This window comes from Pagrus major, chromosome 2 (assembly GCF_040436345.1).
Source record: "Pagrus major chromosome 2, Pma_NU_1.0".
Classification (NCBI taxonomy): domain Eukaryota; kingdom Metazoa; phylum Chordata; class Actinopteri; order Spariformes; family Sparidae; genus Pagrus; species Pagrus major.
The window spans coordinates 33,371,403-33,393,979 of NC_133216.1; the positions used below are offsets into that span (position 1 = coordinate 33,371,403).

At 40.3% G+C, this 22,577-nt stretch overlaps 2 protein-coding genes across 2 annotated transcripts in view; both read right to left on the bottom strand.

Moving 5' to 3' along the window:
• Window positions 1–1,201: 1,201 nt before the first annotated feature.
• On the bottom strand, window positions 1,202–15,152 carry phf12b (PHD finger protein 12b). Its single transcript, XM_073493849.1, has 15 exons — window positions 14,436–15,152; window positions 13,946–14,127; window positions 11,828–11,900; window positions 11,232–11,688; window positions 10,218–10,338; window positions 9,990–10,122; window positions 9,696–9,860; window positions 7,107–7,250; window positions 5,907–6,642; window positions 4,477–4,581; window positions 4,086–4,232; window positions 3,845–3,940; window positions 3,249–3,331; window positions 2,979–3,117; window positions 1,202–2,428 (listed from the first exon to the last, which is right to left on the bottom strand). Exons 1-15 carry the CDS (start codon window positions 14,499–14,501, stop codon window positions 1,947–1,949), a joined length of 3,129 nt encoding a protein of 1,042 aa, XP_073349950.1. The 5' UTR covers window positions 14,502–15,152; the 3' UTR covers window positions 1,202–1,946.
• Window positions 15,153–22,423: 7,271 nt separating this feature from the next.
• Window positions 22,424–22,577, bottom strand: part of sez6b (seizure related 6 homolog b) — a 186,575-nt gene continuing 186,421 nt past the window's right edge. Inside the window, exon 16 of the mRNA XM_073495562.1 lies at window positions 22,424–22,453. Coding sequence (XP_073351663.1) covers window positions 22,424–22,453 — 30 coding nt within the window. The remainder of the gene's footprint in view (window positions 22,454–22,577) is intronic.

The window sequence follows — 22,577 nt, forward strand, 5'->3', positions numbered from 1 at the left end:
CCTTTTGTTATTGCTATTATTATCGGTGCGGCGATGACCTAGAACCCGAAACTTGGCATAATAACTGGAAAGGATGAGCAAATCCTTCCCATAAAGTATCAGCCCAATCGGCCAAATGGTAGTGCTGTAATCAAGGCCCAAAAATTCAATCTTCACACTGCAAGCCTGACTGATGCTAAATCTGACACCCAAGTCCACCTCAGTGTGCTCTAGTAAAAAAACACTCAGCCCATAAAAGACTGATTTTTTTCTGCCATTTTTTAAAATTGTTTGAAAAACACATTTTTGACATCTCCTAAACCAAAGTGATACCAAGTTTCCGGGGGATCTGTATTGGACTAAGCTTATCCTTTTAGTTGTATACAGCTTGTTGCCATCTTATTTAGTTTTTGAGATATGGCAAATTAACTTCGGAGGGGGCAGAGCTAAGCAGGAAAACGGCCATAAGTAAGAAGGATTTGTCCAAACATCATAGATCTTGCTACACATATTCAGGCCTTGTTGGAGAAAAGGCCTTCCAAAGAATTGTAAGCTTGGACCATAGGGGGTGCCACAAAGGCAAAAGTTTACATCCTGTAATTGGCTGCATGGATTCGTACAAAATTCAGTTTGCACCATCTCGAATCAATGCATAAAATTTGATGATTAATTAAAGTGGGCATAGCTTATTACAATGGATCAAAATTTTCAGACTTTTCACATTCCAAACTCTTACAAAATATCCAACCATATCCAAAATGAATCAACATCTTTACCTCCAAGTCTTTATTTATATGCTACCAAAACACAGGCATTGTGTAAGTGTTAGGAATTGTGTTCAGATCAGTCACACTGCGGTGATATTCAGTTTTCTTGCTGTAATTTGCATTTAATGCACATTTTCTTTTTTGCTGAGTGTTAGATTAAATGCCATCAAAATATTTAACAATATGCCTTAAACCAGCAAAACGATGTGTGATGTTTTTCAGAATTTTCTCACCAACATTTTGACCCTTTTAAGTCTGGCACATGTGATGTTATTGTCTCATGTTCTAAGACATTGTGTGGAAAGCCATTTCTCCCCATTCATCCTTATTTACTACTACTACTACTACTTATTTACTATTTACTACTTACAACCCTCATCAGTACTGTGACTTGAGCCACAATGCTGAAAATCTAAAATACAAAATGGATAAAAATAACAGAGGACACAAATCTATCAGGTTTGTTCTTAGAAAATCTTTCTGTATTTACAGGTTTGAACAGACAAGCAGGTACAGACAAAGAGTGCTTATATACAGAGCAGCACAAGATGTTAAAATGAGTGCTAAAACAATATGGTATTTACAGATGAACTACAGCGGAAAGTACAGACTAAGAACAAGTTTTATCACAAAACTTCTGGTACTCTACACAGTATCACAAATTCATGAACTGTACAGTTAAAAACCAAAAAATGGTAAATCTACATGAAATCCAATGCTTCTCCAATTGAGAGACACTGAATTATACTGTATATATTTACATTATATTTATATATATACATATAGTGTATAAGCATGTATGTTTTCATACATATATAGCTACCTGTGGTGCAAAAGCAGCAAAAGAAATAAGAATGTATGGAATTCATTACTACTAAATAAAAGGTTTGTGCTAAATGGGCTGACTGACAAAATAATGTTACACCATACACAACCAATATACTGGCAAAAGAAAAAGTGAGCGTAGGTAACTAATGTTCGCTCAAAGTCCTAACGGTCTGAAGTGAACAGAAGGTTACTGTCAGTCATTGAAAAACAGAGGAGATTGTCAATAATACTTCAAGTTCATGCAAAGATATAAACCATTAAAAGTTAAAAAATAAAATTTTCCCTGTTGACCAACCAGCTGTGCAGCTTTCCCTTCATTGTGACTCGGAAGGTGCAAAACAAAAGGAGGGAGGGCGGGACTTCCTGTGCGGGTTATGGAACAGAGCTGGCGTGCAGAATGGGCACTTGGTGGGGAGGAACAGTCTCAGTGTCGGCCTCATCCTGGCTGGAGGGGCTGCTCACTGTGGCAGTACTGGATGATGGTGGTGTGGTGGTGATGATGGGGGCAGTGCTGGTAGTGACTCTGTCTGCGCTGCTGCTGGGGCTGCTGGTGGTGGTGCCAGTGCAACTGGCGGCAGGAGTGGCGTTTTGCTCTTCTTTGGGCTGCTTACTGGCAAACTCTGTGATGCTGAAGACAAACTGGAGGCAGCCCAGTTTGATGTAGCTGCCATGATGGAGCAGGGCAGTGCCCTCCCAGCCTGCCCCGCTGCCTCCTATCAGACTGGAGCTGCTTGCCTTACAGCTGCACGAGAGCTCGGAGCTGCCCTTAGGCTGGCTACTCATTACGCCACCAGCCAGCAACAAACCCACCACAGAGCTGGGACCCTTGTCATCCTCGCGCTTCTTACTGCGACCTGCAGAGAACACAGGGACAAACTTAACTTTGTCATTTTCCAGGATGCATGGTGGGTCATGATCTCAATTACAACACATTATAACAGCATCCATATGATTATAAACAGTAAGCGGGTACATGTTTAGATTAACAGGAGGACACCGGGGGAAACACGTTGAAAAAAAACACACAGACGTCATCATCGTCATGTGTACCGTCACGCCCCTTTTGGATCCGCAGTGCCGGTGTGCTGTATGAATTGACACACTGGTGCGGCTTTACGCCGGAGCTGCTTGGTTCTGTGTGAACAAACAAATACGGAGAATTTGCGAGCCTTTGCTGCGGCGATAATGTGGAGTCTTTGTGTGAAAAGGGCTCATGTTTTTCTTCAATTGTGCCTATAAAAAGCCTAGTGGGTTTTAACAATAGTTAGTGCCACCTGGAGGCAGGGAGGGGAGTTGGTTCACACCGACTTGGCTCTCTGATGACCCTAAACTCTCCCAACTGCACATACTATAAATACTTGAGAATTTTAACTATTGGAGACTGGAAAAATTAGGTGTACTCACGGATGATGCCTTGGACTTTGGCCACCAGGCCGCTGGGTGGAGACGGCGACGCTTTCTCAGAGAAGTCACAGGAATACAGGACATTGTCTACTGTCGTGCCATGCTCGCTGTAGTTGAGCAGCTCATAATGCTTGGTATTCTAAAAAAGACACACATGCAAACCATTTACAATATGTCCACCAGTAACAGCACCTTTAATAGGCAGTGGTCGAGAATTGTGGTGCAGTACAACAACATACGTCTACATTTTATACATTTCCAAGTCCATACCTCATCATAGAAAATACAGGCATGTTTCCCCGATATATAGTTGCAATGACCGTAGTTTGTAAGGCACACATCCATGTCAGCACCTTTACAAAACACATTACATAAAAAGAAAGTGAATTGTTTCTTCATGGCAAAACTCAAGAATGATCATCAAAGACAAAGCTTTAATCTATAGATAAACAGATATCACACTGTAGAAATAAAATACATTGCTACAAGTTTTTGTCACATGTTGGTCATGAGCCAGAATGTTGTGGTCTAAACACAACACAACAGAACTATACACATATTAAATAGTTTTAAAATGGTACATGTTTTAATTAAAATCAGAAACTGATCAACTAATAACTAAAGTATGAAGTAGAACATAAAACCCAGCTAGCATTTTATACTTGGCGCTTCAGACACATTTCAGTTGATATCATAGAAGAAATTAAAGGTTTAATAATCAACATATCAGCACCAGATGTTAAAAAGACAAGAGTGAAACTACTTACAATATCTTGATCACTCTACAGAAGCAAGCACAATTTACAGTGCAGAAAAAAAGGTGGGCGAATTAATTTGAAGTCACTGATACAGTCAGCATGTCTTACCAGATCCTATGTATAATGTCCTGTAGCACATGCTAACAGCTCCTCCTTTTCCTGTCAGAGGGTAGAAGACAGCTCGAGCCTGGACCTTCTTCTGACCTGGTAAGAAGAGTATCATGTTGAAAGTCATTCAAATTCATCTTAACAGTAAAACAACAAAACACACACATACTTAATCAACAAGAAATTAGATTAGAAACACAGACGTGGCAGTGTTGGCGACAGAAGTAAGTGAATGTCTTACTGTCAGGGTGGGGTGATGGGGTTTTGGGGGCAGCCATGGCTGCTAGGGGAGGAGGAGTGCTGGGCGCTTTGGGGGGAAAGAGCTGCTGGATCCTCTGCCAGGCCAGGAGCTTGATCATCTCTGCATCCAGTTTGTCCAGATCAATCCCTACACAGGCACAGGCACAGGCACACACACACACACACACACACACACACACACACACACACACACACACACACACACACACAGACAGAGACAGACACACACACAGACACAGACACACAGAGACACAGACATACATGAGAAGGCAATTATACCATTAGTGTAGCTCATCACAGCCATTTCTACAACACCACATAGTTCACATTGTGTGTAGAGTCACATCTCACTACTGACTGGCCACACATACCTCCTTCCTCATCCTTTCCATCTTTCATGTAGCTGGAAAGGTTAGCGATTGAGGAGAGAGTGCTGGGCAGCAGTGAGTCCATCAGTCCAGGACGAGCCTTTGTGTCTGTAGGGGGGAAACATGCATAGACAACATGTGGTCAAAGAACTGAGATTGATCTGAAGGACTGGACATTTGGCTAGATGGGAGCATTACTAATTCATGTAAAATAACCTATTTTAAAAAGGTGCACTATTGTAGTTTCGTAGAAGAAATTCAAACTCAAAAATATTAATATTTACAGTATAACTGAGGTAATAATACAAACTCAGAAATATTTCTTTTTGTTCTCAGAGGTCCACAGAACACTATTTGGAGCTAGAAAGGTGGCAGGGTCTGCCAAATAGAAACAAAGTGAAACAGTATGAAAGTCAATGTAGATCTCACTTTAGATTAAAATCTCTTTCCCAAACCTACATAGTGCACCTTTAAACGATATATTAAGCCATTTAAATGTTTTTGTGTACAACAAATAAACACTGTTATTTTGCTGTGACACTTCAGAAATCTGGGTAGCTGTTCCCAGTGACTATGGTTTTTCAGATTACCTTGGTCAAAGTGCGGAACAGTGTATAGTGAAAAGGTCAGAAAAATAACTTATTGCAAAAATGACCACAAACTTCATTTAACACCCCGTCAACACTCACAACAGTCAGATTTGTTGCAGTGCTGCTGTAATGTACAGTTGGTATAGTACTGAATCCACAGCACATCAACAACCAACAAAAGAGAGACTACATTAGAGAAAGAATGGAGGGCTAGTCGATTCAAGATACAACATACACCAATCAGCTAAAACATTAAAGCCACTGACACGTGGAGTGAATAACATTAATCATCTTTTAACAATGCAATGTTCCACTGGAAAGCTTGTCATCAGGGGGTACCATAGCCATGAGTGGGTGTACTTGGTCGAATGCTAGGAGCCAATGTTTCACAGCAGAACAATTGTAAAGATATGATCAATGTTTTTCACTTGCCAGTGGACACCTGTCAGTGTTTTTAATGTTTTGGCTGATCGGTGTATACACTATCTAAACAACGACCATAGTATGACTACAACCACCAACATCCTGTGAAGATGCTATCATTAACAGTTATTGTAGTTGCAAATGTAATCCATTTTCTCTTCAGGTTTTAACTTGGTAGATAAAGAACTCCACCACGATAACTTCTTGCACCAGTTGTTCCTGTAACTTTTTCGTACCAAAGAAAACAAGAATGAGGAAGGAATATGGAAATTCGTGTAGCTTTAGTTGCTACGAGGAAATTATTCAAAAGTTCTATTCAACATGGCAAGAGGTAACCAGTCGTGTGTAATTTTCAATTTTTTTTACTTGTAGAAGTAAAAACTTGTAGAACTCAAATTAATGTGGGAGTCTAGTGCGTACCTGGAGTTGGCGATGACGAGCCCAGCTTGGTTGGGCTGTGCTCCTGGGTTCCTTTAGACGGTGTGTATGAGTGTGCACGGCTGGTGATCGAGTAGGAGGGTTTTTCATCGCTGCTCATACTCTCCTGGAGCTGTGTCTGGCTCCTGTGGTTCTGCTGGCCACTGTGGGGCCATATCTTCGAGGCGGTGGGGCAGTTTTTCTGAGTACAGGCCTCTGTGGTACCCTCAGGCTCCTTTTTAACCGTTTCTGCTCCTATGTGGTTCACCAGCCCATACGCAGGGGCTGAGGGAGTTGTGCTGGGCTTCAGTCTGTGCTGCAGCTCAGCCTGCCTGCAGGAGTCTGAGGCACTGTTACAGTCTACAGGTCCATTGGCTTTGGGGGGCTGACAATCTTCTGCCAGAGGTCCGTTGGGTTTCCTACATTTCAGACATGGTATCACGCTGCATTTACAAACACCCAGCTCTGGCAGGGGGTCCACTGAAAAAGAAGCCCTCAGAGGGTCATCAGGTGCACTGCAGGGTTTTGAGCAGGGGTCAGGGGAAGAAGTCCTTTCTAAAGAGGCCTGAGTTTTCATGTCATCTGATGTTAGACGCGATTTCGTACTGGCTTTCTGCCCAGATATCCACTCTGCTGGCGATGTTACTGATGACAGACTGGATGCGGTGGATGAAGCCTTCTGCTTAATGGACAGGTGCCGCATGATGCTGCACTGGAGGGTGATGACATCCTGAAGCCACTGTTCAACACAGCAAACCCATCATTTTAAAACATAAGAAGCAACCATCAATTCTATATAGAATGCGGTCCTATCTGATGCAGATATTTATATCACAGGAAGAAATTGAATCATTTTTTGTTGCGATAATTTGAAATAACTTGAAGCTAGAATTTTTGGGACCAGTTGGACAAACTTCCTAAAGTCAGGGAAAAAAAAGGAACATGCATGTATTTTCACACCCTTGTTTGCTGAGTGTCCCATATGTTGAACAGTGAGTTTAGCTTTGCTGCCACACGTTCTAAAACACTGAATTAGCAATCACACGCAACTCCGAGATAAACTTTTCATTTCTTGGAAAGGATCTGCTTCCTGAATCCACAAACATCCATAGTTAAGGCAAACTTCATCAATCATTTAATACCCCTTTGTTGCTGTTAATATCACAAATTTATCATGTTCTTAAAGCTTTAAAATTGGCTTACCTCCTGCTGCTCTGCTTCTGTGGTGAGGTGTTTTGAGGGCTGATGGTCGGGAACACCGCTGCAAGCAAGCTCCAACTGGCGCACCCCTGCAGGAAGCAGGGTGGAAGGAGGATTCTGGTACTGGGATTTGATGGCATCTGGCACCTGAGTCCAAACAGTGATTGTTATACGGTTACCCCACATGACTTTTAAAGTTGTCAGATCACTGTGCCGTTTGCCATGAGAGCACACATGAGAAGTGATGCAGGAAATAATGTGCTCGAAGTTGTTTGTGTACTGATTTGCAGCAAAATATTAAATAAATAAATAAACATGGAAGAAAAGAAGAGAATATAGAAGAGAGAATGGATTGGTGTACAAAGGCAGCAAGAACTATCTGATCTGACTGTAAATATTTCTGCAATAAAAAGGTATTGCTGCCTGCTGTGTTTCAGCAAGGCTGACTTGGTTTTAAATACTGAAAAGCTTGTGTGTATGCCACTATAGTCCGAAACATACTTCAAACAAATGCATAAGACTGGGTTCAGATAATTACTGCTGATGACAGCAGAGGAGTGTCTGCTCTCACTGGCTGTAGCTCATTGTTTGGTTCCCTGAACCATTCCACTACAGTGTTTCCCCTATATGCACCTAGCAGCGGCGGACTGCCACTGCTGAAATATGACCGCCGCTGCTGAATTTTGAATTCATTAATTTAACGAGGAGAGAGGAGAGGTGGAGAGTGGGCTCAGTCTTGTCTCTTTAGAAACTAACGTTATATCATTTTGCGCTTTGGACTCTTCATATCCAGGTCAATCACACACCTGTTTGAAACGATTTTATTTATGAAAATAAATCACGAACCACAGTGGGCCACCTATAAAGACTATGAAGCCTGTTACGCTATTTCTTGCAGCTGTTAGAATAATGAACTTTAATATAACAATTTTGGCTGCCAGTATTCATGGTTCTATTGTCATATTATCTTGGTTGCTTGGCAACTATCATTGTCTCTGTCAACGAAACTTTGCAAGCTGTCTCCTTCGCTACATACATATCATCCAGATATACCGTTACCGGTTGATGCAGGTGCGCCGCATTAAACTCCGCTATTCCGTGCTGTGCTGTGCTGTGCCGTCTCTCAGCATACACCAAAATGGAGGTAACGTTAGCGCCAGGTTTGGAGAAGGTGCAACGAGAAACTTTGAGCTTACTTGATAATGTCAGCACAACAATTTTAACAAGCACCGGGTAGATGTCAACCATGAAGCAAGCAACACTGATCACGGATTCAGGATTATCATTCGCCGATGGGAAAACAGTCCTGCAACTTCACGTGAGTATCGCACAGTAACGTTACAGCAAACGCAATCATTTGATAGAAATAGCAAGGAAACACATGGGCCTATAGGCTTATCTGTGAAATAAACAACATTTGGAAGATCCATCTTGATACAAAGATTGTAGGTATTCCACATGCACCGTTTGTTTACTTTTTCCTGGAGCGGGCCTTATGCTGCGTTCCAGACAAAGTCAGAGGTCGGAATTTCCCAGTTGAAATTTCTGATTTCCGACCTCCAAGCTTTAACTAATAATAGTAATAATAATAACTGATTCTCCGTGAAGTCGGGGTAGATGGATTTGTGCCGAGTTCACAAGTAAGGACTCCGACTTTAAGAGTGGCGTTCCAGTTTACTTTTTCTAGTAGGAGGTCGGAAAATTCCTACTGTCTCGAATGCAGCATTACTATGCACGAGGGCCACTGTGATGCGCGAAAGCTGTCAAGGTGGTGTAAACGATGGGTGGAGGGGAGGATTGTGATGGGGACAGGGGAGGGAGTGGGAAGATGCATGGGTTGGAGGCACAGACCTTTTGGATTGTTCTAGTATTTGTGTTATGTGATTTTACTGTATATGGTTGGTTGTTAATATGTTTTTTGTTAAATTATTGTCAATAATTGTTTTAAAGTTATTGTTTTGTTATTGTTTGTGTTCAATAAAAGTGTATTTTACTAAAGCTTGAGACACCTCATACGTAAGCTAGACAGACATTTCCCCTGCTCATTACTGTGCACAAATGTACTGTTATGTACTTAAGCTTAAAGAGCCCCTCTGGTGCCGGCAGACACATAGAAACCTCCCGGCAGGGTGCACTTTGCGCTATGCTTTTGCACACGGGCGAAAACACTCACCTCCACTGCTACAACTCCATCCTAGGGGAAACACTGCACTATATGTGCAGATATCTTTGAACAGTTTACACATTGCTGACGGGCTTTGTCTGCAAACTTCAAAAACTGTTTGGGTACCCTGCCGAAGAAGATTTACATCGGACTGATTCTTACTTAAACTTAATTTCAAACGCTATGACAGAATTAACACGTCATGTCATGTCACTTCAATGGGATAATTTCAGTTTGTCAAGGCATAAGTGAATGAGTTGTTGCAGAATTAAGTTCAGAATTGCCTGTTGATGCATCTTTTCTGTTCTGTCAGCGTCAGTATGTAACAAGAGGAAATCAACACAAGATAAATGCTCAAGAATCAATTGTAAAACAGAAAAATCTCAGTTATTATGGGAATCGGTTTTCCCCCAGCCCAGCCAGTCTACCTTGATGGTCTTCTTGTTGTGCTGGTGGGTGGTCCGCCGGTTGGGCAGGTTCTGCCGATGGACTCTGCGCAGGAAGTCTAACTTGACGGCGTGCTGGGACATCCTGTCCTGGAACTGGTCGAAGAGCTGACAGCGACTGGACAGGCTCAGAGTCCTCTGATTCAACTGGACAGCAGACAAAACATTTGAAAAGGAAAACTTATCATTCTAATGCATTGTCTTGGCTGAGACAAATTTAAAAATACATACATTTATAGTGTTTAGGTCTGTCTGAGCCAGGACCAGGTCTCTTACCACTAAGTGCTCAACATGATTAGGACACATCCATTTGCCAGCAGGTAGAGCTGTGAGTGGAGGGTCCAGACAGTCCATGTGGAACAGAAGGGGACAATAGTCGCACTGGATCAGTGGAGCCAACCTACAACTCCTGTGAGAGGAAATACAAGCAAACCAACACATGACGTGAAACATTGGAGGTGTATGTGTACATCTCTGTATGTAGAGAAATCTGCTAGATCTAACCTGTTGCATGAAAAGCAGACTTTGACTGGTAGGGGGACCAGACCATTAGAATCCAGTTCATGCTGAGGCCTCCTGAACGGCTTTCCTAGCAGTTCCTCTTTTCTCCTCCGTTTACTGCTGCCTACAAATCAAAAGGAGTACAGAACATTTGAGAAACAATCCAACCTAGATTCTGGAATGAGTAAAACATCTGAAATGCTCAGTTCATTCCAGGACACATTTTGTAACCAAACCAGCACAACACTTATTTACTTCCCACAACTTGTCTCATCAACTTCTAGTTTGCTTTCCAGAATTTCATACTTTCACCAAGAAGTTGCGTTTGGGGAGACCATTAAGTATGCAATCAGACTGACTGCGAGGTAATGAAGATGGAGAGATGGCCGAAAAACAGGTGGTGAGACCTCCGACAGTTGAAAGGGCTGAAGATGGATGCAAAGGTTGCTGTTTTTCTGCTTGACTGGTGGGTAATTTCAGTGTTTCTATGTTTCACAGAACCTATAGGCCTATACAGTTTTGTCTGTTGTGTCATGTTGTATTTTGTGGTCAGCATTTAGCCCAGGCATCATGGGAATGCAATATAAATTGGAGGGGGGGTGATAGGCACCAAACATGTCGTCAATGGTTTGGATGTTTTTTAACAGTTTCAGAGAAAGAAAACAAGATTGAAATTTGCAATGCATGTTCTACAAGGGCTCTAAGAAAAGGGAAAAAGTCTTTAAGTCTTCAAGTTTTAAGACAAATCTTATTCAAGCTATGGAATATTAAATCATCTATCTTTGACACTATATCTTCTTACCCTCAGGTTTGCATTAACTACAGGTTAGGGAACTTCTTTTTAAAATACAAAAAGTGTAAAATTATCTTTTACTTTTCCAATACCGGCCTTGAGAAACACGTAATTATTGCTCATCAGTATCGGCTGAAAAAAAATCTGTATCGTGCATCCCTTGTTGAACTAAATACAGTATAATTTCACAGTGAAAGTTTAGGACCGCCTTTTGACTGACTGACCTGGCAGTGCAGTGGTGCAGGTGAGCTCGCTGGGCAGCTGAAACTGTGTGGGGTTTCTCTCCATAGCAGCTGCTATTAGCAGCTGAAAGGGCCTCTTGAGGAGGCGTGGTGTTGGAGAGGACAGTGTTGCACCCTCAAGCTCTGCACCCTGAATTTCATCCTCTTGTTCTGCAGCCTCCTCCTCCCCATCATTTTGCTCCTCTGAGGGGGTTGGGGTGGACGAGGTGTTGGAGGTGGGCGTACCGGGTCGGCTGCTCGGTCTGCTGCTGGTCCTGCGGTCCAAGAGGCGCACCTGGGCCACTCGTAGACCAGGCCCAGCTGCTCCAGCCCCTGGAGGCAGACCATCGAGCCGCAGTGGACCAGCATTGAGCTCCAGCTCCACAGCTGGGGAAGCAGAACGCTTAGATGCGGACCTCTCTGGTAGGCCATTGGTCTGTTCTGACTTCTGCTCTCGCTTCTGACCACAACGAACAAAGACCAAGAGACTGAATTATCAATCCATAAGCACACAAATATGTTTTCCTACATTTCAACAGCAACATAATAGCAACATTGGTGAAGGACTGGATCTATCAAAGTGAAGAGTCACCGCTTACCTTTTTTCGAACATTGCAGCGATGACACATCCATTCACCTGGGGGAAGCATTTCTTCACTAAGAGGTGGATTGCTTGTGGTAAAAAGACAAAACACAATCATCAGCGACTAGGCTGATAATTAATGCAGGCAAATTAATTAACAATATAATTTCATATGCTTCATAAATATGTTGTGTAATTTTATGTTAAGAATACAACATTTATGAAAAACTCATTTTAAGTCATTGGATTATGCACCATGGTTTACAAAAAAGACCCATCTAGTAATTATGAAAAAAAATTACACACATTGCCTCTCTGCCTAGTTATCCAACATCCTGATGTTGCTGACAGCATAAAATTATTGAAATTCTACTCAAATATACAGTCACAATGACAATAAAACACTTCTGCTGACTAGAGAATATTCAGAGAACAGAAGCAGTACTAGCCCAGTTACACTCTCTGCCTCCATCTAGTGGATTGACAGTTACATTATATTAAAGAAAATATCTGAGCAAAGTAATCTGAGTTTCCAATGTGCATACACTTATAGTACATTGCAACAGCTGGTACATGAATTAATGATATCCATGTGAAAAGATTCAAAAATATTCTGATTAGCTATACATATCAACAATAACTACACATTTTTCAGTAGATGACTACAGCAAACGTTACAGTAATTCAAAGTAAAACATGCCAAGACAGCCAAAGCATAAAAACTGTCGTGGGTTGCCCATGTGCCAATAACGGTCAAGGCAGGCAATGGTGTATGTAATGATTGGGTCTGACTTCAAGTGTGTTCGACCGTCATAAGTCAATCTACAAACTATAATCCCTCATTCACATGCAAAGATGATCAAAAGTTACCCTGTACAAGACCATCTTTAAGATAACATACATCAATGCAGTTTCTTCCCAATATGCAGTGATATAAGATAGCACAAAGGATGAAGCCTTTCACAGGCCTGACCATATATGGACAAAACGTTTCTAAGGGACAGTCTGAAATGAACCTAAGTTAAAATAATCATGCAAGCAGATGTTGAACGTTGAGCCATGCACAGCTGAACCGGAGAAACGCTACTATTGGAAGACCTTTGTAACATGTCCACTACAAACACTGCCATAGCGCTATTTCATCATGGTAAATAACAAAACATTCCGTGCATGTTATTTATGGACCCTTTTTTCTCAACGCCGATTTTTAAAGGTTGGTAAGATGGCGGTGGAATAGAAAAGAGAGCAGTGAGGTCGCCATATTGTAAACAGAGGCAGTCTCGACTCCATTTTTAGCAGCAGCGGCTCCACCGGCTGCAGCCGCGACAGGAGGGGAGGACCGACTGCAAGCTAATTCTAGCCACTCTCACAGAGAAGGCTACATCCACACGTTTCTTTTACCCTTTGTATACCCTACTAACATGCCTTTTCACTGACAACTACAAATTATACTCGCTGTCAAGTTACACTCCGAAACTATACAATAAACACTATCTAACAGCGCATATTCTCCAGTGAAGAGACAACAGCTAGCCACTCCAAGTTACTCGATACCGACATGGATCAAATTAGCAGTTGTTGTCCTTTCTCTTTAAACAAGGTGTTTATTGAGTAGCGTTAATGTTCAAACTCGACTTAGTTAACCAAAAACACACTGAAATGACTTGAAAATGCGTTTTAAACGCCTAAGTGCAAGTGAATTCGACATATTAACTTTACAAAGTGCTACACATGCTCACAATCGCTCTCCTCAGTTCAGCTGATGGGGAGAATAGAGTGAATATGAGGGTGCATGTCATAAATAACAGCACTCTGTGTAGCTGATGTCTGCTGAACAGTAACGACTAGTAAAATCTCTACTTCCATCAGGTGCTCGTTCAAGGCAACGGAGCAGAATTTAACTCACATTTCTCAGTGAACGGTCATGTTCTAATCTCTGCAACAACAAGAGCAGCAAAACGCATTTCATCAAAGGAACAAACATTCACAGAAGTTGCCATTCAGCATCTGACTTGTGCATGCAAATGCAAACGAAGACTCAAAGTTGCAATCGCTTGTCTGTTTTACACTTAGCATGCATAGATGCGTACATAAATGGTCCCCGTGCGCTATTGTCCAAATAACTGTAACTTACCAGCACTGGAGGTGGAAGGCTGCAGGACAGTGGTCACAGCACAGCAAGTCTCCCCCCTCCCGGCAACTATCGCAGGTGTCGTGGTTGGTGGCCCTGCCGCTCCTCCGGACGTCTCTCACCAACTTCCGACTCCTCTTCTCTACCTCCTCGGACTTCGGCGGCGCCAACAGTGTTTGGATTTGCTGTAAAAGTTGTTCAGTTGTTAAGTACGAGGTCACGGCTACCGTGTCTGTTTGTTTGTCTACATAGTGAGACAATACACAGCTTTGTGCCCGCTAAGCCAATACATGCTAAGCTTTTGGGGAGCGGTAACGTTAACTTGTGGCCTCCATTATCAACCCAAACTATCAAGTTAGCTAGCCGAGAAATTCTTGACAGCAGGCTATGGTGGTCTGCTAATAACGGCAATTAATACGATAGAAAACACATAAAGCATTGGCAATAAGGGGATATTTCACTCAATGAAGGCCTCCGAACAGTCCAACCTCACCTCCATTAAGCCCCCAGAGGTATCCAAATCGTACACAATTGTCGGGGTCTCCATTTTGTCCCACATTCATCCAGGAGCAGACGTTGCACGAAGAATTAGCGATACAAATGCCTACCAGGCACAAGACGATGAGTGTAAATCCCGCAATAAATGTCTTTTTCCAAATGTTTTTGACCAGTGGATGGCTGGCCAAACGATGCTAGCTATCGTTAGCAGGCTAAAGGAGCTAACTACGACAGCAAGACGTCAACCAGTCAAGGTTGTGAAGCTAACGGGCTCACCAGCTGTGTTGTGGACCCAAAAAAGACAACAAAAATCAACGATAGTCGTGTTATTAAAACGCTGACTTCTTAGCACCACTTTTTTAGTGCTGGCGCCAAGCCTACATACAGTAGTTAATATCAATAGAGTGTTGCTGTTAGATGCAAAATCCATCCGCGGCCTAGCTGGCCAGCCATGATTCTTGTTTCTGCTCCTGCAAAAAGGAGCCTTGTAAATCTGCAAACCCCTCCGCTCCCATTGTCAACAGGAGATGAAGCCAGAAAATACTGATGGAATTCGTCGTGGCGCGGTCCAATGCACGGTTTCCGACAGCGTTCGGAATGTATATTCCTGAAATCAGGTATGTGGAGATGCAAATTCGGTTGGTGTTATTGTTGTGAAAAAGGCTGTGCATCTACACTGGCTGCTAGCAACATCCTCTACCAGTTGGCGCAACCGCGAATCGCCTGACGCGCATGCGCATTGGAACGGATATAGATAATTAACGAGGATACATAAAAAGGAACGAATAGATTGTGTACATTGTATTCAGCTGCGGCTATTGCACATGTATGATACTAATATATGGTCATTCAAGGGACAGTCTACGTCTGCTGCTAGCCATTATTACTGTGTTCACCCTGCTGTTCGGTCTACTGAGAGTAATGTTTACTGCTGCTTGTATCTATAGCCCTGCTGCTAACGGACGTTACTGATAGCCTACCTGTTTTTGTCACATTCCGCTATTAGCTGCTACTACTGAAGCAGTAGTACTGACTACTGTAAGTCACTGCTGCTTCTGCTATTGAATTGCTACCACATTTACCTGCAGCTCGAACTTTTACCATGTTGTTACTGGACCTAAAATGAGCATTTTCAGCATCACTGTTGCACTGGCACAGCTACCTCTGTCACTTTGATCATGTTTTTACTACAGCCAGCACTACTACTATGTCTGCAACAAAATATTATTACTGGTAATACAAATGCTACCACAACTGACATATGAATATATATATATATATATATATATATATATATATATATATATATATATATATATATATATATATATATATATACATACATACATACATACATACATATGTATATATGTGTATATATATGTATATATATATATGTGTGTGTGTGTGTGTGTATATATATAAATGTATACACACACACATATATATATATATACATATATATGTATATATATATAAAACAAGTGGACTACATAACAAAACAGCTAAATGAAAAGTGCACTTTTGTGTTGTGTGCATGACAGAGTAAATTGCATGTGAATGTAAGATTTTTTCATTCTTTGTTGTAACATAAAGGAGGAGGGGGGGCTAACACCACAATATAACCAAAACGGTGTTTGTGGGGGTAGAGTGGCTACCTGCCAGGATTTTATAGATTAGCAACATGGAGCCCATAGGTCTTTTCAGTTGTCACTGATGGCCCACACACTGATGTACAACAGTGAGGTGAACAATGGCCATCACAACCTTTTCAGAAATTGGACCAAACTATAACAAGTTATTGTCACAGCATAAAAGATTTTTTGGAGAGATGATCAACAATAAAATTAAATACATTATTTTGAGTCTTCCTACTAATCACAATAAAAACATCCAATTCCTGGTGGACTGCTTCACAGTAAGTAACAGTCTGGGGAATGAGGTAAAAGCCAAAATGTAATGCCATGTTGTCTAAGGTATCTAGGTGGCGCTTAATCCACATCCCTGTCTCATGGATGGGTCATTCTCAGCTCTTGCCAGCAGATGGAGGCAGTGTTCTGTTGTGTTTGAGTAGTTGACCAAATGGATTCTGACCATTGAATTTTACAGTTAGAATATGATCACTTCAGGAAAGTTTGCTCATTTAATTGTGTTCATGGAAAGATAAAAATAGACACATTCAGAAATACTCTAATGTTGGCTTTAGTTTATTTTATTTCAAATTATATAGGGGCAAAGTCACACCCTTTCAGGTGGAACACCATGGGACCTTATTTCAGGAAAAATATGTATGGTAGTGAATGACGAGAAACAAATCATTTTTTGATTCTGCTTGAATTGTGCCATGAATTACACACATGATATTTGTCAGTTTAAAAGATCATTTTGCAACTTGAGAAAGTCGTTTTTTTTATCACAAAACAAATGAAATATAAGACTTTGAAAATCTGTAATTAGAAAACTACACACCCAATAGTCACCAAAGTGACATTGTCTGGTTTAACACTCACCAGAACACATAACTGAAACCTTGTAGACCCTGTCCTGTATATTAGCTAGTTCAGAAATCTGACTTACTCCTTTCACATAACTGCAGCTGTCAATATGACCACACTTGTTGAGGGATTTGTGTCCCATGGGACACACAGGAGGGGCTGGGACTTCGCCTCTCTATATCAGTGTTTTTAGCCTTCACAAACCTTTTACCAGTTGAGCCCCACCAGGCAGGTTTGAACTAAGTAAGACAAGGGTTAGTTTGTTGAATTTTAATTTGGAATTTTAAATGCTCACAAGTTCTATAATAATAAACATTTCTTAACAAGCTTGTTATTGGCAAAATACACTCAAAAACAGTTTTTCTATCATGTTGAGTAAATGTGTATAAATGATATAACGTAGTCCAATTAAATGACTTATTTTATGAACATTAAGGTTTACACAAAAACTTTTTGTGTTTATTCAGTTATTATACATAAAATGAAGGGAAACTTCTACATAAACACTGTGTTTATAAAATGTTTTAAAGTATTGCATTTCAAGTTGGTTATTCTCTCTCCTGTAAAAAAATTATTTAAAAAATCAGACATCTGGCTATTTATACACATTGATTCTACTACGTGATAGCAAAACTTGACCCCATGACCCTTTAAATAGAATTTATGTAATAGAATTAGATGAATAATTTACATGTAATTAAAACACTTAAAGTCAATGTTTAAGACAATTTATTCTTTTGAATGTAGAATTAAAGGAAAACAGTAGCTGCTGGAATTGATCATCTGCTGCCATCATAGCAGACAGAAATTTCAATTTGTCTCAGTTTAAGTGTCCTACAATGTCAACTGCATGAGCACATTGGCATTTGTAACCATATTTCGTGTAGTAATGTTGTCCAGCATCAATGCACTACAAACTCAAAACATGGAAATAAGACACAACATTGACATGCAGGGTTTATCTTTGCCGTGAGGACACACATTTTAATGGTCCTAGGAATGAGTCCACATTGCCATTTTAGCCTTTCAGACAATTTAATAATCCCACCGGGGGCAATTCAAACAAATTGCTCCTGGGGGGATTAATGAAGTTGTCTGAAGCTGAATCTAATCTAAAAAAGTACCACCTTGGCTTTTGCCCTATCATAAAGAACACAATATTTTTAGAAGGAAATATACGAACATTCATATATTTGCACTTTTTTTGCCATTTTCATGGGCTAGTAATGAAACTATGACACCTGCTTGTCCTATTTAATCATATGAATGCGTCATATGCTGTTTTTTTCCAGTGCTCCTATCAAATTTCATAGCTGTATGGTTGGGCAATGTATCAATATTATATCGTTATCATGATTTGAGACAATATATCATCTTAGATTTTGGATATCATTATATGGTGATATGGCATTAGTGTTGTCTTTTCTTGGTTTTAAAGGCTGCATTACAGTAAAGTGATGTCATACTCTGAACTTCCCAGACTGTTCTACTTGCTCTAATACTTGTGTTTACCCACTTTGTCATTATATCCACATTACTCATTCATTCTCACTCATTGTGTTAATATTTAGTGAAAGTACCAATAGTCATCCCGACAATATTGTAGCAATAACAATATTGAGGTATTTGTTCAAAAATATTATATGTAATTTTGTCCATACTACCCAGCCCTATAATAGCCTTGTAAACATAACACTAAGAGAGCACTTCATAATTGTTTCATGCAATTAAAAACCATCTCCTCCAACACAGCTCCCAACCATACAGTGTGACAAGCATTAAGGTAATTTACCTGCCCATCAACACTCAATGAAATGTAATGCAATGTAAGAAAGAGATTACATTAAATTACAGCACAATTGTAATTCTGTATGACAGCAATTATTGCTGTTTTGATGATTGTCTTTATTCCTTTGTCCCTTTTTTGGGAACAATGGGAGCTTGTGACATCTACAACAATGGCCAAACCTGCAGAAGAACAGACAGTTGTACCTTCTGTCATCTACATTTTTGAACATACCATGTCATTTGTGTTAGCTTTTAAAACTGAAGACAGAGTAATATATGTGAACATGGTGGGAAAGGAGTTTTTGGCCTGTTTGGTCCGGTCTGTCAAGTTCACATGTTCAGACATTAAAACATTACCAAGCAAGGAAGATAATTCTCTGCTGTTGGCTGACTCTGTAGAAGTCACAGAGCACATGTTCACTGTAGTTGGCTGAGCAGAGGGTGTCAGCTGACAGTCTGACACCCTATCAGCTGACAGTCATCCATGTCTGGAATTGTACTCAACATTCTTCTTTTTATTTATGAAGTAATTCAAAAGAAGGCAAAATAACACCAATTTGAGTGGTCATCAGTCTGTAAGTCAACATTTAGGAGGTTCCAGGAGATGAAGCTAAACAAAAAAAACATTTTTAAAACAAGACAAGGCAGGATCATAAGTGAGATGGAAGCTTTGACATTGTAAGAGGGACGGTGTGATAGATTTTTATTTTTCCTTTGATGATGAGGTTCTCAGAATCAGTCTTCGTCAATTTTATACTGAGCATGAACCAAATGAAGGTTTTGCTCCTAAAACCTGTTCTGTACCGACAAATCTGTCCCTTTACACTCTCACATCTGCTTTTAGTGTTTGACTGATTTCATGTCCTGCTCCATTCTGCTATTCTGTACTTTGTAATTGTTTACTTACATAAACTCTCAAGTGTCCTAAAGCCTGGGTCTTTAACAGGGAGTCCGCAACACCTATTGGTCCTCAGAGTTTTGAAAGTTTTCATTTATTTATCTCAATTAACCTGTCCAAAAATATACATTAACATGAAACATGAACATATTATTAGCAAAGATACATTATTAAAAAAATAATAATTTACACAACATTGATGAGAGGCTACTCATGATTCATCGTGCAATCATATGAGCAAGCTAAACTTACATTAACCTCAATCACTGTGTGGCAATTATCCATAATGACGAACTAGTTAGCTATGTGTAAGCACAAACAAGAGAAATATTCAGAGAATTAGCTCAAGAGGTCAAGGGCGTTGAAGTGACAGTGTGTGTCATCTGTTCTGTGGTGCTGTCAAACTAATCTATGAAGCCATCATAGATGCCCTTTTAGACAACCTACCTTCCACATGTATGTTTAAAGTTAAACATGAAAATATGAATCCATCAGTAATTATTTTGACAGCTGTGTATGCACGATAAGGTTTATTCATGGCACTATAGGCCATCTTACATGTTTTTCTAGGCTCAGTTTAATATGAATATATATCATTTTTTACGATAGGAAGTCCTTGGTCTGTCTCTCTGTCACCTGAAGGGGTCCATGGCCTGAAAAATGTTGAAGACCCGTCTTAAAGTATCCCAAAACTTACAAATCGTAAGTTGTCATCAATAACGTGTTTCAGGAATCTGAGTTCAGAAAACAAGAACACTGCATTGATTTAATTTTGCAGTTAGAAGTTAAATTTAACTGCAGTCAGTTTGTCTTACAAATTAAGTTAGGGATTATATCATTAGACAGTGTCGACATGAGCATAAAAAATTGGAATGTCTTCAAATATAGCACACAATCAAATGGACACAAACCAGTCACTCACCTACAATGTAAACACAGAGACGAGTGACTCAGCAAATAAGACACATTGTCAGAGTATCCATTGTTTTTTTTCTGAACAATAACTTTTATTGAAGATGTTCGTGAAGTAGCTTTATCAGTACTTTATGTACAATGAATCAAAAATAGGTTAATTATTATCATTGTCATCACACCGGCTTGCATGGATACACCTTATCATAGGACAATATATACTGTATGTTTGAACAACAGTAATGGTCTAAATTTAGATGCAATCTCCAAACAGGCAATGGCAATGTGAACAACAGCTTACCTTGGTGTGCACGTTGCTGTGCATGTTGCTTTTGCTTCATAGAAAGAATAATGCATGGGTGGGCACTATAAGTGTTTAAACTCAATTGTAATGCTAACGATGCTTATAAACAAAGTAGAAATCAAATGCATTTGTCTTTCATTCTGCATGTTACATATGACTGTTAAATCAGCATTGTCATTTTAAAACAGAAATTGAAACTTCAATATTCCCCATGGGAACTGGTGGTGTTTATGTGTAAAAGTTTAATGATAATATCTATAATCTTAATTTATATGCTAGCACTACTTTCAACATCCTGGAATCTATGCTTATTTACTGTCTGTGAAGAGAGTGTAGAGGACTGGAGTCAGGGCCTGGTTAGCCTAACTTAGCATAAACACCGGAAGCAGGGGAAACTAATAGCCTGCCTCTGTTTAGTAAAAAAAAAATGCTCTACAAAAACTTACCAGTTAAGGCTCACTGGAAGCCAACAAATTATGCTCTTTTGGCTTTTTTCCTTTCCACTTATTGCTATGAGCCTGTCATTGCTAGCACACTAATGAGTAGCTTGTTCATTAGCTGCCAGAACCAAGCAGTGCTTCATTTCATTTGTATCTTTTCTACCAGGTAAAGGCTAAATGTCTTGTTCCAGCACCGCATTACTTTTTCTTTGAAGGTTTTTCAGACAATCACAATGGAGCATCCAGCAAATTTCACCCTCATTTGCATAAAGTTAACAATATCCAGATGGATAAACTTTTGTTGGTCAAGAAATAGATACATCCTTAAAACCACAAAAACTTCCTTCTGTATTTTTCTGCTTAAATACAAATTATCAAGACACAACATGTTTTTCAGCAAGCATTAGATGCATGGAATGGTGGGGTTTTGAGCGTTGGACAGAGCCAGGATAGCTGTTCAGCCCCCGTCTTCCAGTCTTTATGCTAAGCTAGGCTAATCACATCCTGCTCTGTACTCAACATACAGACATAAGATTGATACAAATCTTGTCATCTCACTCAGAAAGAGAAATATTTCTTCAAGGGCCTTTTATTTAAGGCACATTATGATTTATTTTCTCAGCAGGTTGCATCAGTTCAAAAAGAAGCATTTCGGGGCATACTCTGATAAAAGCAAATGTTTTTCTGTGATATTTAATTGTAAAATCTTACTCTTAATAGACTTCCCATAAATTCATAAGCATTGACTTTAAATGGTGGCAGGACACATATACTGTATAATATACATAAGAAAACGTAACATCTGTGGTTATATGCACTTAATGGCATGAGTTTCTCATTGATTCCCTCTGCTTTCTGATGGAACGTTGCAGGGAAAGTCCTCAGGATGCAAGCACAGGATTAAAAACTGTACAAACTGCTGCTGGACCGTTACTGTTGAAGAGCTAGAAAAATAATCCGGTGGCTCTAGCCTTTCCAGGGCTGGTGTGGTGTCCTCTGTTGGGTAAATAAAGGGAGGCTCATATTCAGTGTACAGAGAACAGGGTGGAGGCGCCAAGGGAGTCACCAAAAGTGTGAGTGTGACAGACCTCAAAAAGGCCAGCAGGCTTCTTATCTGTCCATACTGAAACATAAAAACTGGCGTCTTCAGATTGAAACCTCGTATTCTCTTGTTTCCTGAGAAGAGAATGAACACATGAGATCACGGTCCTGCTAAAACATTTCCTCTCAACTCAAAATATATGACCATCAGACAACCAAACCCAATTCACGTTCTAGGGAAGTTCAGTTATATGCAACT

What these genes read in the sequence shown, in the direction of transcription:
- phf12b (XM_073493849.1), bottom strand. Translation starts at nt 14,501, where the DNA reads ATGTGGGACAAAATGGAGACCCCGACAATTGTGTACGATTTGGATACC. An exon ending in CAGAAGCAGAGCAGCAGGAG is followed by an intron (nt 6,643 to 7,106) that starts GTAAGCCAATTT and finishes TGTGTTGAACAG; the next exon opens with TGGCTTCAGGATGTCATCAC. An exon ending in TGGAAAGGATGAGGAAGGAG is followed by an intron (nt 4,233 to 4,476) that starts GTATGTGTGGCC and finishes GTGCCTGTGTAG; the next exon opens with GGATTGATCTGGACAAACTG.